Below are 16,734 nucleotides of genomic sequence, written 5' to 3'. Positions count from 1 at the left end.
AAAGTGACATAGTAGAGTTTCTACTCAATATATCACTAAACACAAAATAATTATTTTCTTATAAAACACTAGTAATATCGGTATAAAGTGCGTAATACACTGCAGCTTTCTCCAGCTGACACATTTTCTTCGATCCAATATGGTGGTAAGATTGCGTTACTTACGCGTGATGCTCTCACGAAGCGATATCAACCTACATCTGGACTCCTGGTACTGGCAATCTGATCGCTGTTCATATATCTAACAAATGTTTGTTATGTATACAACTACTAACTAACATAAGGTAAAATTGTTTAGAAACAATATTTTAAAGAGAAAGGAAAAATACTCTTTTTCTTAATAGAGAGTCAATTACTAAAAGAATAAAGAAATCTATATTAAAAAAAATAATTGAAATAAACTTTTGCTTTACAGTACTAGTACTACCGGCAGAACTACCTAAGTGCAGTTTGTATTGCAACAGAAAACGTTATAAACTAAATCTTACGATTCAACAAAAACACTATTCATCCTTTACGAGATAACTAGCGTGAGGTTGCACTAAAGCGGTAACATTCCTCCTGGTACCGCCCCGTTGACAACCCTGCACAGAAATCATCTCTGAATCGAACCTGAAAAACTTCATTCCGATGCGCAGAGCCGCCGCACGCATATATAATGTTTTTACTCTGTCCCCGCTACGGCTACCTCTTTTAATTTATGATGCCCTTATGCTGGAAACTATGCTAAGAAGTATTTTTTAAGAAATCTAAGAGGGAACTAGTTTTTGTTGAGTCTTGCGTGCATTGCGACGTCTTGAAACTATTATAGAGAAATTTTAAGCTTGTGGTTTGCTAGCTAACAAGTACTAGCTACGATTAGATATTTAAAAAAATCGCATTATCTTTGTAGAAGAGAATTTTACCAGTACTTTATAATTAAGTATAATATGTAGTTTAGTTAACCTTCTAACTAAAAACCTAAATTGTTCCCAACGTGCTAGAATCATCATCGTACGCTACGTATAGAATGCATATCAAATCTATAACAACTATACCATGTATAGCTAATATAGCACATCACAGATACCAGGAGCACAGGAAGAGCTAGGAGTATATTCGGGTGCGAAATAAAGATGAGAGTATACTATCTCTGTCCCACACACAAATGAACATGTCTACATATACTACATTGTACTGTTGACCCGGTGAATGCAATTGACTTCAGTTGTCCGAGCTCTCAACTACGCCGACACGTAATTTAGTTGACCCGATGAAAAACGAATCGCACATCGCTAACAGAGGCAAAAGCTGCGAAGAACATTGGGTTTTGAGGACCAATTAAAAGCACTATAAAAATAAGATGTAATTATCACGACTTAAAATGAGTAGAATCACAAAAACAAAAAGTTTGAATTTAGCAAACATTGGCCGCAATATATAAAATAACTAGCTGTTGCCCGCGTTATGATTTATACCTGCCCTGATTTTTTCACATTTTTCATTGTATCTTCGCTCCTATTAGTCGCAGCGTAATGGTTTATAGCCTAAGGCCTTCCTCGATGAATGGTCTATTCAACACAAAAATATTTTTTCGCGAAATTTAGCGCGTTTAAACAAACAAACAAACTTTTCAGCTTTATATATTAGTATAGAAGTATAGATTTAACCGGGAATATGAATTGCTAAAAATTGTCTTCGAAACAAGTTTCGTTTTAGTGTAATGTCCCGAACACGTGCACAAGACAAACTAACTTTATATCTAACTGATTAAATATATTATCTGTGATGATTGCGCAATTCATGCTAATTACACATCTGCATGTATAATTATATAATTTTATACATATACATTATATACACCATGGTTTATTGTATAATCCTCACGGTCTGTTATGGCATCATGGATAGGCAAAAACTCGTGTGGGCGAAGACTAGAACAGTATTAAAACGAGTGAATTAATTTGATTTCGCGTGGGATTTTGTATTTGGAGTACAAGCTGAGCTGAGATGATAGATTAACTTATAAACAATCGGGTTTTTATAATTCATCTTGATCGACATATCGTTTGTATGGAGCAACGTACAACGTACAACGTAAAAGTAAGATAATGCAACATACTTTCAAAAAATATTATGTAGGAGATAACAATGATACTTTTCATTATGTATTACATTTGACACTTTGACATCACAATCCGTGAACTCACAAATAAGTCGCAAAAGGGTATATAACTAACAATCTTCGGCATAAGGAAAAATTCAATGACAGTTAGTCAGTTACCCACTGTGTTCATGATTAAATTACATTCCTGTAAGCAAATTGACTGCATGGTTGAAATCAAACAGAAGCTAAACCCTCTGCGCACGACCTATCGCGGGTCTCCTCGCGTAAGACAAGATCCTGTGTGATCCTGTGACATGAATGTTACTGACATCACAAGAATTAAATTCCTCATTGCGGTTTTAAAAAAATTCGTTCGAACTTGTGCGATTTTCTATTTATTTCAATAAGAACATTGTTTTAATAATGTCAAAATGTAAGCTATATTTTAAATTATTATGAAGGCCTTTTACGGCGCGGGTCACCTTCACGACCGGAGGAAAAGTCAATATCAATAACAAAAACTTCAGTTTGCACGTATTAAAGGCAAATGTGTGTTTAGGCTCGACATCTAAAGAAAAAAATATTTGACAATCACTCTTCATTGACAACCGTGACAATACTAATTAAACGGTCAATAAACTTTTAAGTCCCAATATTTAATTTTGAAATTAGTGTGAATTAAACCTTGTTTTAAGTTTAATTAAGGTCGAGTTTTAGTCATCTGATAGTATTTTCACCATGATGGCAATATCTATGTACATTTTTTTTTATCAGTTGAAAATTATTGAAAAGGCTACGTCCAGTGTCATACAAAACAGAGGCATTCAAGTTATTAGGTTTAGTTAGGGATTTCAGAATTAAGATACTACCAATAAAAATATAGCAACGCTATAAGTTTTAACTTTGATTCTGACTAACATTAAAATAATTTCAAGTTAAAATAAATCGCAAGTGAAATTAAGTCGAAGTGCGCATGAGTATTTTGTGACTGCATCGTACATTGTCATTCTTCTACACAGTGATTCTTTAATCTTAAGGTACCTAACACTAAGAATATAGGGAAGTGGGCACTTAACAAGTAATCAGCTCGTCATACTTGTAAAGTGGTACTCAAGTCGTCCATACAACAGACAATACATTTAATAATGAAAATTTCGTTCGAGTCGAGACATTGAAGGTTCGCAAAATAAGCTAAACCAAAAAGAATTGCAAAATAATAAGTCACAAATCAATTATAATGATCGTATCAAACGCCTCCATTTTGATATTTTTGTCAAGCCTTTCGCTACCATGATTCATGATCATGAGTTTAAACCTCCATTAGGCAAACCGACAGACGGACAGATAGTAGAACCCTACTAGGAAGCTTCCAGTTTTAACATTTTCATACTGAATCCTAAAAACGGAGACAAACATTGTTTTGCAACACACAGGTCACACGAACCATTAGCTTAAAAGTAAGTTATAGTTTTGTTTACAACTAACTCTTTTATAATATTTGCGTACATTAGTATTTATTATGCATTACCATAAATAAGTCAGAGGCAATAAACGGTTATTACATTACGTTTTACATCATAAACCAACGCAGTACTCACGTGATTTTATTTGCATTCAACCCACAATAAAGTGATATTACCTAATAAGGACCAGGTCTGAAGCTTGATTCACTGATTATTAAGATTTCTCAGAACTTACAACTCATACAAATGTTTGAGATTAAGTGAGTCACATAAGTCTGACTGGCCGGTTGGTCTAGTGGCTAGTAGCTATGACTGCTATACCGGAGGTCGTGGGTTCGATCCCCATCCAGGACAAGCGTTTGTTTGATAAGCACGATATTTTTTTTGTGTCAACGTCATTTATCTTTAGAAATATTCTATCAGTTGTCTAGCAATCATAATGCAGGCTTTAGCTTAGTTTGAGACTAGATGGCGTTGTGTGATAGTTGTGGAATATTATTATTATTCTAATCTTATAAGTGGCCGCGAAAATTCTCTAACAGTTTTGTGCATAAAACGATTCGACGTGAGATCCAGATTGCAAACTGGTCTGGTATGTATATCGGGTTGACATTAAAGGAATGAACTAGATAGGCTTGTCGATCTTATAGCAGTATAGCTGGGATAACAGACAAAAACGTCTGGACGAGAACTACATTATAAAGGCAATCATAAAACAATGTATGGAGTTATGCCAAATATGATTTTAATACCTTTAATGCAGAGTTTAGTATCGAAGAACATAGAAATTTAGACTTAATGGCGGAATACACTAGAGCATTTTCATGTAATGCGAAGTTCGAGCGAATGTTCGGCGCTCTGTTTAGTGTATTGCTCGCAGTGACAAATTTTTAGGATTCTGTACATAAAGAGTACAAACGGACTCCTGGTTGAAACTTATGAACAGTGATAGCTAGAAAGCGACTGGCACGGGTGTTTATTTTGTTGCCATTAAAAAAAAACAAGCAATTTAATTGTAAATTGAACTGACAATGTAATCTTTATTGCCAATGTGTTTTTCTTAAGCCTATTTGTATATACATATTCTCTTCCAGCCAGAACCTCGGAGAGCACGGGTGAGCCAACCCCTGAGAAGGGGCCCGGGGTAGAAAAGACGGTTGAAGTACGACATGGGTTGAAGTCATCAGCGTTTCACCCCAGAAAAAACATATGTAACCTTCAGTGACACGAATCTGCATTACAAATGGCAAGTTATATCTTATTTCGGGATGATTTCAATCCTTACAGGATAGAGGAGGGATAACATGACAATGTAACGTAACTATTCTAAGTTATAACACCGCAGTCTCGTCCTTGTCTTTGATAAATTTGATTGATTACATCCTCAAGGACCAGTTCCGTTGCTTGTAAACTAATAATGATTAATATTGTTATCACCTTACATTACAACTATGATAACGATGGGACTTCCCCATGGTAAAATAATAATTAATGTACGAACTAAGAAGAAAGAACTTAAGGCTCATTGTGAGGTTCAATCTTAAATATTTTAGTGGTTTCTTAGGTTTACGCGAATAGGATTTTATCGCGGTTAAATTTAAATTTTAGTTCCCGACGTTTCGAAACCTTTGCAGGTATCATGGTCACGGGCAGACTGAGATGGCGTTCATCTTGACAGAAGATGTTGCTCGTTCTACCTTCATATTTTAATTAATTATTTGTGGTCCGACCTACTTAAAAATTTTGTAAGCAATCCCAAAATACAACGCGATTTTTGCATGTCAAAGCCAAGCTACCAAACATTGTACATTTTTATATGTACTTATAATTCTACTTTGCGTGTTTATGCCACCAAACTCCTGATCAGCTGGACCGATTTGAATAATTATTTTGGACTATCTCCTAAACTCAAAAGAAGATAAAACTTTTATCAAATATAAAAAAGAAATTAGTTCATTGCCAACCGAATTATAAAATCCGTTGACACTAATATTTCCAAATTAAATAAACTGCAATAAATGATATCTAATCAAGAGTTATCTGTACTAGAAACCGACTATTCAAATAAATTGCATTATGCGATTAATGTTGTTCTCCAATTATAATATCTATTTTGATAAAGGCCTACAAGATAAACACTAATCACGAGTGATCCACGCAAAGAGTTCGATTAAAAAGATTTGTTCTGTAGAGAACAGCTGATTTGGTTTTTAAATGAACCGAATTTTTGTGCTTTTTCTCTTAATACACGGTGATTTTTTAGTCGTCTTACAAAACCAGCCCAGATCATGTATCCGACGTAAAATACCCCTAGGCGCGATTATTATTTTTTTATCAACAACATAAACAAGAGAAATCTGAAATATACTCTTAAAAATGATAAAAACGCCGCCACCCGCACCCCTCACCATTGTTACAAGGCTCGGACCGCGCTCGCAACATAGCTGTTTTTCTAAAACTACGAATTGCATCATAATATTGAATAAAAATTGCATTTTAAAATTATTCAAATCTCATAAGTACCTATTTTTTTTATCATGAACGTGTTCTAGTCATTGGACTAAAAATCACGGTGTAGGTATATTTGCCTATGCACTATTGGTAGGAGATAAGGTGTCATATAAGTTTCTATAAAAAAAATATTTCTCAGGCTCTCCAATATATTGAACTGACCAGTCAAACTCATGCCACTTGTCAAAAACGTCACTCCAATTTTAATTTCACTTGAACAAATAAAATATTGTGAAGCCCTTGTCCTATTAACAGTTAGGAAAAAAATATTTTATCATGAATATTATCAATTAATCCAATAGATGACTCTAATTATATTAATATGCGTCGATTGGTGTTTTAACAAAAGATTATTCGACTAAAACAATCTAATAAGTCCGTCAGATAGATTTCCACAAAACATTAGATACGTTTGTTTCCGTTAAATATAAGACAGACTGGGCTGAAGTCAGACGTGACGTCACTCACACTAAACTTTTTCTTGTCAACTGTCAAAATGTTTCAATATCTTGGATACATTTTATGGTTGTAATTTCTGAAGATTTGTGTAAATTAACTCCTAGTTACTGATTATCTACTTTCGTAGCTGTCATCGAGCTTCGAGACATATTAATAGACTGCATATTAGGCAAGGACAACCCATTGATAAATGAAAAGTTCTATATAAAATAGCTGTCACAATGCTATTCTCATTACACCAACGAATTGAAAATGGTACAATAATTTAGCTCAGCAGTCAATCTCGGTATTGATAACCAAGAACTTTGTTATAGTTTACGCAACACCATTATCGACAATAATAAAAAAATAATTAACGTGTTCTTTTATGTTACAACCCGGGCCCTGATTTTGCTATTTTACAATGGCCGATGAATGAATGGCAATTGGATTAAATTTGAAATTATTCCTATTCTCTTAGGCATTTTGCCAATCCAATAATTGGAAATTAATTGTATTGACCATGACTGTACCGTTGTACTGTACTGTTGTGTAGAAAAATGGTTAAGAGAATACGAAAATTGTCATTTTAAGCCAAATTTCATTCATTCATCGGCCGTTGCTCGCAGAATTGTTGCCCAGTCGATGTAAGTCGACCTTTGCGTTACATTTAACAGTTGTTTGATAACTAATTGATGTTTATTTTTTCTTTTTAAACTAAGATTCGAAGTTTTTCTACTTCACAACGTCCAATGTAGTAGGTATGTTACACGTGTATAGTAATCAGAATTTAGACATTACATTTATTGTTATGACAAGAGCTTAGAAATGAATCAGTATTTGTATAGTAAAAGTCTGGGAAAAACCTTACGTAGCTGTTAATTACTGTGCAAGTAATTAACTGTCATTCATATTTAACATCCATTAATATGTTTTAAGTCAATTAGTCCCAAATATAACACCCAAGATTCATAAAAGAACCCAAAATTTCAAAGGTCGCTTGTTCATGTTGAGGTCGTCGCGTTTTCGCATGCTTTTGACACACATGTTATAAATATATTATAAACGGAGGACAACACACCATCTTATATTATTTTAATTGACCTTAAAAAAAAATTAAAACATTTTTTTATTTCTAACTAATTTTATTTCTACTAATCTAATTTTAACTAAATTTATAAAGAAACTCAAACAAAGTTTTTTTCGAAAAAATGAAAAATTAGAACCTCATTTATAATACGTAAAACATGAACAGACACGATGTAAACAGGCAAACAATACAAATAAGTATGTTGTTGACAAGAAAAACAACCTTATATGGGCGACCGTATTGATAAAACAAACGACGCAGCAAGGAATAGAAACAAAACAACATCAAATCTGTTTTAAAACAGGCAAAATATTCATCTAGGAACTGGAAAATGACGCAAATTATCCGCGAACGAATACAAAAACTAGTATAAAATATAATTTATTTGTGTTTTTATTTGTTGTGAATAGTGCAAAAGGACTTACGTGAGTGCTCTGCCGTGAACGGCGCGGTGGAGTGGCGCGCAGTGGACACAGTGTGTTAGCGATGTATTAGCATATGTAAACACCAGACAAAGTAGTTTTGTACGGCGAGGCGGCGCGGCCATACTGCGCGAATGTTTACACAACTTGGGAAATTATTGAATTAATTTATTGCAATTTTTGTCAACGAATATATTTTTTTGGTAATTTATTTTTGGTTGCTTCTGGGCTTTAAACGTGGTTAGTAAATTTTTTTGCATACTAAATGACGTTCTTGGTTTAAAGCGCTACGGTTTATATATTTTGAACTCGTTCCATTTTACTTTGGTTGATTGTAACTAACGTAGACCCAAAATTTATATTATGTATATTTTAATAAAAAAAATATCCACTCGTTTTGTAGTCCGGGTACCACCCATATTAGTAACAAATGTGTTTTTTTTTAAGAGAAGATTAAAAAAAGGAAACCCGATAAAAATACCTTTTGCATAATTTTCCACAACACAAAAAACAATTAACTCGTCACCCTACATTAGTCACCTCACTACCGGCACTAAACGTACTAGCTACAGCGCTGTATAACCTCCAGATCTGTGTGTCACATCATTTGATCTTGAAAACAGTCATCGATACAACCCACACCCGTTTCCTCTGCTTAGATTATTTCTGTCTCACACAAAAAATGTACCAACATACTGAATGAATTAAATAGTTCTATTGACCTGGGAGTCCATTACAAAGTCTTAAAGTAAATATTGTCATGATGATTCCCGCACTGAGGAATTTAATCCTTGTGTCGCGGGAGGTTTCACAAATATACAATTCACATGCACAAAGACACAAAGACACAGAGCAATAATTCGCAGATCACACAAACACTTGTCCTACGCAGGGATCGAACTTTAAAACATTTTTTATCTTTACTGTTTCTATTTAGATGGCAAATACGTGTTTTTATTTATTTCTTTGAAGGCTACTTGAACCCAAGTGAGGCTGAAGATATAAATTTAAACCCATTTTTTTTCTATTTCAAGACAATCTTTTTCGTCGTCCAGTTATCATGATACTTGTCAACTGGTAACCGTACTTCTCAAGCATACCAACATCGTTACTAACTAGGAATATTACTGGTAGTAATAAAGGTAATTCACAGTAATGATGAAACATATTATAATGACTTTATTACTTCATCCTCGATAGTTTTTGTTGAGACGGTTGCCTTAACAAGGTGATGGTTACACGTATTTAACTTGACGTAGGAGTTCCGTACGTCAGTAGTTGATTTCAATTATATTTTTGAATAGTTTAACTACAAAGTATAAGCTTGTCTAAATAAAACATCATAAATAAGTAGCAAAAATCTATTACATCTAGATTGGAGTCACAGTCTTATGAAAATATTTTTTTAATGTATTTTTCACAATATTAATTAATATTTGTATTTACGCCGAATAACAAAAAAAAACTTCTGTAAAAAATTTATGTGAAGAATGACAAGAAACAAGTGAATAAATGATCCAAAAGAGAGTTAAAGAATTAAGACTACCTTTACTTTTGAATATAAAATTGTGTTAATTCAACTGTTTTCCGGTTCGATTAAAAATAGCTGCATAATACATTTATACATAAACGATTACATTACATAATGTACTTAACGTTATTAATTGTTCGCGAAGAGGAAGTTTCCACTAGCAATAAATCTTAAAATAGGAAACGTACCAACAAAATAACCCTTAAAGGCGCAATTTGACGAAGCGAGAAATACTGAGCGTGTTGTTATACATTGCGGGCTATCGTACATCACTTTCTTTGCCAACGCTTAGCGGCACAGCAATGTATTGCGATCAGTTGTATTTCTCGCCTTGTCTCAAGGAGCCTTTATTCCAGAATTACAATTAGTAATTAACGATTACTGTTTGTTACTCATTGGCTGTCAGTACATTACGATTTAATTTCCATATGTATGAGTATTCGTGTTGTCATCACAGTCAAGGTTGCTGTAAGGTTAGTTAGAAAACTAGGCACGGAATCGCTACATGAAAATTGATATTCAAAGTTCTTTTTATCAATCCATTGTTGGTCTTTATACTAACTTTTATAAGCAATTTTAGTAAAATGAAAAATAAAATGTCTATAAGGCAGAATTGTATGAATTTTTTGTATTTTCTTAAAAACAAATCTTAAACTCTACTGACAAACGAAATAAATCATCGTATGGCATTGGATGGAATTTATTAGAAGGAAAACTATCAAATGGTTTCTCCCGTTTTGGGTTGAGCGGAAGTGAGTGTCAGACTTTAGCTGTCTAAACCCACCCATGTTTGACATACCTTACCTTGACCAATTCTTTCAGACTATCCCAATTACCCGGCAGACACTAGCGATAACGGCGTCGGCCTAACACGGGGATACGCCGACCCTTACGGCCCTTCGCAACCCTTAGCTCACAATTCTTGGATTCTAATATTATAACCTAGAATTTGAATAAAATCAAAGAGGGGGGGGGGCAGCTCTACTACATACACCTTAGAACAGTGTCTATTTATAGTAACGACAGTGCGACAGTACCATTTCATTTTTAAGTATTTATTTGTTTTATTTTTGCCCACGAGTGTGTGTATGGATTAATATCGGTGATCGTCGATAAGGCCAGCTCTGAACAAACTTCCTCTCTCTAGTCGTGTCCGAAGTTCGATGACCTTGCCTCTTACTTGACACCTACTTACCATTCTTCTATGTATTATATAAGCTTGTCGATATTGTGTGTCTTATTATATTTCACTATTGAGTAATCTATTACCAGTGTCTTATTGACTCGAAATCGTGGAATAATAAATGCTTATGCAAACAAAAAATTTTCTCGTGTTTAAGACTAGACTCTTAAAACAGTACTGAGCTTATCGATAATTATTACTATTTATGGAGCTCTTCAAAATGACTTCGCTTTAATTTTAAAGTCAATATTTGCAGTCTGTGCCGATATTTGCCTAATAAAAAGTCAGTTGATCGGTTATCTACGAGCACTTAAGGTTTTTAATAGTCTGCGGAAATAGGTGTCTCTTCGTTCTTGACCCTATTGTTTATTACTTGAACTAAGGTCGCCAAAGAGGTTTTGCATGTATTTGTAGTATATACTTCCACATTTATATTAGTATAGTTCATTTTGTAAAATATTTATTTCATACTATTGGAGTTGACGGAAATTTTGAATCGTTCTAAAATAAAGTCTTTTTCAGTTTCTCTTATTTCTAGTATATTTTTCGAGTTGAACTATGTAAAAAGTAGTGAGGCATATATATGGGAATATGTCGGGATTGCATCCGACTGAAAAACAACTTAGTTCCGTCTGCTCCGGCCGGACGCCCGGGATTGCTCGCGCATGCACAGCGGGCTCCGCCGGGAGCCCTCCTTTGTCCGCTGAGGGAAGCGAAAAACGGATGGCAAGCCTCATGCCCGGGATAACTACCGAGATGTTTCCCCCCTTCCTTTGTCACAACGGGAAACAATTACATGCCACAACGGTCTCTAGACGTAGCTCTGCATTCTGCATTCTACTTCCTAAAACCCATCTTTTGACGAACACTGAACCGTTAAAACGTCCAAGCGATTCTTCAAAAGTATCACAACAAAAACCACTTAATGACAATAATATAATAAGATTATTATATATCGTAACTGTGTTTAGGAAGCTTTTTTTGTTTGGGACGCGTGGGATGTTTCCGTGCTCAAATTTATTAACGATCGCGTGTCGGTAACAAGCAAAAAAACACTAATGTCCCCAGTTACCATCCTCTTGTTTTTTGTTCCCCACGATTATTGTTTTGAGGATTACGTGTCATTTATTTGATTAATACTGAAGCCAGATATGGATTTGAGATCATTTGTGCACAAAGAATTGAGACGAAACATTTGTAATGAGTAATACTTGACGCTGAGACGCTGACTAGAATATTGAGTGCTAAAAGTCACAATAGCGTAATAGTGTTTATAAACATTTAAGTATTGCGTCGTATTGAAACATCGGAACCAATTTATGTAATTTTTCTTATGTCTCCTATCTTTTAGAGTAGAGTTTTCAGGCAATGGCCTGCAAACTCTACGTCCAATTTACGATTTCTTGTTAATGTGCCAATCGTAATACTATGACAAAACTGCCTTCTTAATTAGACACAATGAAAAATATGGTACAAATCGGTAAAGGTTCAATCTTTTCTTTATTTTCATAGTAACTTTCGTAAGATTGATTCATTATAAAACGATTTAACGATTTTCTCAAGCGTATCTTTTGAGATTTCCCGATTAGTTACGGACCCAAACCGCGACGAGGTCGGAAATGAACTAGTCGGGCGATCCCGATAAATACGCGTGAGGAAACCGTTGCTTGATTATCTTTTCTACGAAAAAAAAACAACACAATTTTATTTTGAAGTTTTTCAAATAAGTGTCACGAAAAGCAAAAAGTCGGAATACATCGACCCCTTCGCAGTGATGACTAAGTTTCTGTTCCCATCATATTAAATATCGCCTAAAGTCATTCGGTTCCTCTGTGGGTGTAAACGTGACCGCGGCCCGGGTGAAATGTTCTTCCAATAACTGCACGTATGTAATTGATATAATTTAAAGTATAATAAAAAACCGCAGAGTTTTTGACTCACGAAAATTTTCGAAGGGGTAAGATACTCAGTCAAAACCGCAATTAAATAATTAGTAACAGTTTCAGGCAGAAAATTACTGAACCTGATTTGAATATATCACTTGCTAAGATATATGACCAAATTAAGATTGCCATTTAATAATCTGTGTCTACCTAATTCCATTTAAAAATGAAAATGTTTTCATCTCCGAGGAATTCATCCAATTATTATATTATACCCATATATTGAGCGGCTGGTAGGTACTTCAAATCTCAAAAATCTCAGTTTAAACCAGAATACTTATATAAATACAATGACGTATTAGTTATTCTCCGCGTACTTATTAATTAGTACTAAGTCTCGAATGTAAATGAGACAACATAAACAACAGGATATAGACTATTGAATACCTCTGATCTCTGATTAGCTCACATTACTTTTATACGTAAAGGACGATTTAATTACACGTAACAAGAATATAAGGACTAGCTTTATCGCGCGGTTGCGGTCGCACTAACTCGCGACAAAAAGTGACCAATATAAGTAATACATAATTAGAAATCAAAATTGCACGCTATTTTTCTTTTAAAAAGAGTCCGTAATTAAGGAATTTAATCCTAGTGTAACAACTCCTTTACCGCTTCCTAAGTGCGAAAATCTGTGGTATGAAACTCTACAGGATAAAACTTTTTTAACAATTCAAGACATATATAACAACATACTCGTAGAAAACTTGACTCTCAAGACACCACAGCAATATATATGTCTGTTTATGAAGGATAGTGAAGTAGAACTATTATAATATACAATTGTTTAGTAAAAAATGTTTTGTTGACGTCATTGAATTTCAATATTTGAGTGTCGTATAAGTAACGTCGATACCATGGAATTTAACAGTCGAAAGTCACGGGATGCTGTATAGGAATCTTCCGCAAATTAATCTGAGTCATGGGTTTTACGGACATGCGAGGTAAAAAGTTCACGAAAAAAAAACCACAACTAGTAAGAATTTATCCTTTCAAATATCTTTTAGAATTTAAAATTTACGTCATAAAATAGATGATGCAGATAAAATGATCGTAAATTCTAAAAGTGTAAACAAAAATTTAAAGTAGATACCTACAGGATTGAGGAATATTGACGTCATAAACGTTTGTCATAATGACATTTTGCTGACCAATTAATGATTCAAATTACGAAAAGAAAAGAAAACAATTATAATCTGCCTGACGTAGCTACTAGCATTTTTTTATTGCAATTGTATGCACTGATTTTCAGATTTGTCCTTTTTAATCTTCTGCATAGTTTTCAAATAGCTGTTAAAATTTGAATAAACAATTATGAAGACTTTTATTTACGTGAGAATTGTGTTACTTTAAATCGTCTGATAATTCTTAAGATTAATTATTATTTTGAACACTTAATGTTACTATAATTAAATTTAAAATTTTGTATTTCTGTTTATCTACAATCCCCGATTTTCATCTGTACAAATAGTAGTATTTTACAAAATATATTTTGATTTAAGCGACTTAGTTTTCTTTATTGACTTTTAAATATATTTATTATTAATTAAGTATTTACCTTCCAATGTTATGACGGTATTATAACTAGTTCAAGAATAAAAAACACATGATAAACCGTTGCCTAGCAACGTAAACAAACGAGCTCTATACTTGGAGGCACATTCTTAAACTTTCCACAATTTGCATTATATGCGCATAACAATATGAAATTGATAAGATAAGAATGTTTTATGGAATTCCTCTTGCCACCATAACTGTCGCGCCAAGGGTAGGCAGCAAGGCCGAGTGCACTACGAAGGTACCGAGAGTTCAGTCACCTGAACCAAGCTGAAATCTAGACCTGACTTTATATACTCAGGCCATATTTACTGCTCTATGTATGGAAGTAAACATGTCATGAAACCAGTCATATAAAAACCGGTCACGTACGAGTCGGACTCGCGGCGCTGAGGGTTCAGAACAAACGTGCTAAAGATAATGATATTTATTTGTCATCCATTAAAATATAATGACCGTGACAAAATAGTAGAAGCGGCGGCAAAAAGCTATCACTTGTGATAATTTCAACTGAATAACTATCAGGGTGTCAGTTTCATGAGCTACAGCCTGGTATCGGACCAAAAACAGCGCCTAAGCACTAATAGGGATCCGATTTTACCATTTGCTGACGGATCCCCTAAGAATGCCAAACATCAACTAAAATTTGTATGAGAATATCTTTTTTCGGATTACATTCAATTGTCTTCTTGGAGAGAATCATAAATTCAAAATGTTTCATAAACAGTATCCAAAGTAAGTTAACAAAAGGCCAGTCTAGACATTTAACAAGAGTAATGTATTAGTAACATTTATAAATTCAAACCAACATCACTCGGTCCATTAGCAGTCAAAATAATTGAGTGTAAATAACATTAAGATAGCCATATGTAGGCACATGACACATAATTTCACTGCTTCCGTTAAATATTGCATTGATATCATATAAAACACATTTAAAATTAATAAATATTACGAAAACCTGTTCCAGAATCCACATTCGTGACCATTCGTGTCAGCACACACTATTAATTGCCGCTGGCTACATATTTAGTCAACAATAAAGACACAATAACGTGGCAACACATTTTTATGATATTTATGATGTTTATAATTCTAGAAAAACTAGCGTTTTTTTCATGTTATTAAATGCTGTTTGCGATAAAAAATATCATCTTGGACGTAAAATGTTTTGTATTGGATCCTAAGGAGGTTTAATTTGATGAAATAAGATACAGACCTAAATAAAGGAAAGTTAACAATAGGAGTCCCTGTTATAGTTGGGTAAAATGTACTGAAACCAAATTTGAGGGAATCAAAAAGTTTTTTTTAATAAACGACCCCGCATTAAGTTATTGTCACAAAGATGCAAAGTCTCAGGGCAAGCATTCGTGAATCACACAAATCAAGCTAAGTGTGGATCGAAACCGCGACACGTCTCTACATTCTACTTGACGACGACAGTGACTCCTGATGGTCGACATATTGTTCTATATCGTTCTTAAATACGGCTTTTCAAAACTAGGTATGTAACCCTTACCTGTCTTCGGATCATGACATGGCTGACTCGTCCCCGAACCCGGACGGAGAGCACGAACTCCCCGGGATGAGCCTGCGACTCCCGGACTAGGAACGAGCCGTTCTTTCCTTTCTCCATGATCAGATGCTCTGCTTCCTTAGCCGACATCACGCCGTGAAACCATCTGGAAACAAAGAAAGTATAAGATATGGAATGAAAAAAATACAATTTGTCTGGTTTGTTTTTTTTTCTGGTACTTAGGAAATAATACTAAAAAATAAATAAAGTTTGTTTCTGTAACTTTTCGCGTGTGTAATGCTTGTGTTGATTACATAATTAACATATTATTTTTCTTGTTACTCCGTATATATTGAGTTAAAGTGCACAGAAATTCACTCCTGAATTTTCGGCCCGTGCTTAATAATATTTCCTAACAACAAACGTGAAATTTTCGTATAGAATTCTCTAGACTTCCCTAGACATCTGCTCAAAGCTGTCCAGGCTGGTTAAATACTAACATAACGGCATAATTCGGTATGATGCCACAGACTGTCTCTCTCAATCCTTTTCAGTCGGGATTTAACTACATATATCAATAGAATGAACGCACTTGTCCAGTATCACGTAGGCATTACACAAGAGGTACGGCATCGGTCGTGCCCCAGTGCCCAGCCCTTGGTCTGGTCGTCTCAGTCATGCGACACTGAACCACACAAAACGTTTATCATAATCGATTGCAACAAAAAGTCGCCTTGAAGACGCAACACAATATTTGTATTGCAGATAGAAAAACTTCCTATTTTAAGAATAAGTTGTTTTAAGTAATTTTTTGTTGCGCTCTTTGTATGTTTTTGATTTATAATACTACAGACCATATGAGTTATCATCAGAATGACGGCTGCATTTATTTTAAAATGTTTAGCGGTGTCACCACAAGGCATCAATGGAGTACCTATTCCAGTTTCTAATGCTATCTTTATTTCCAACAATTTAGATTTTAGTTGTTTTTT

General features: G+C 34.3%; 1 protein-coding gene across 3 annotated transcripts in view; it reads right to left on the bottom strand.

Annotated features, from left to right (window-relative positions):
• LOC113504110 (tyrosine-protein phosphatase corkscrew-like) overlaps positions 1 to 16,734 on the bottom strand; it is a 54,054-nt gene that overhangs the window by 11,456 nt on the left and 25,864 nt on the right. For all 3 annotated transcript variants that reach the window (XM_026886226.1, XM_026886225.1, XM_026886227.1), the window contains one exon: positions 15,746 to 15,908. In XM_026886226.1, coding sequence (XP_026742027.1) covers positions 15,746 to 15,908 — 163 coding nt within the window. The remainder of the gene's footprint in view (positions 1 to 15,745; positions 15,909 to 16,734) is intronic.

Source organism: Trichoplusia ni, chromosome 21 (genome assembly GCF_003590095.1).
Source record: "Trichoplusia ni isolate ovarian cell line Hi5 chromosome 21, tn1, whole genome shotgun sequence".
NCBI lineage: Eukaryota > Metazoa > Arthropoda > Insecta > Lepidoptera > Noctuidae > Trichoplusia > Trichoplusia ni.
This window is presented reverse-complemented; position numbering and strand designations above follow the sequence as displayed.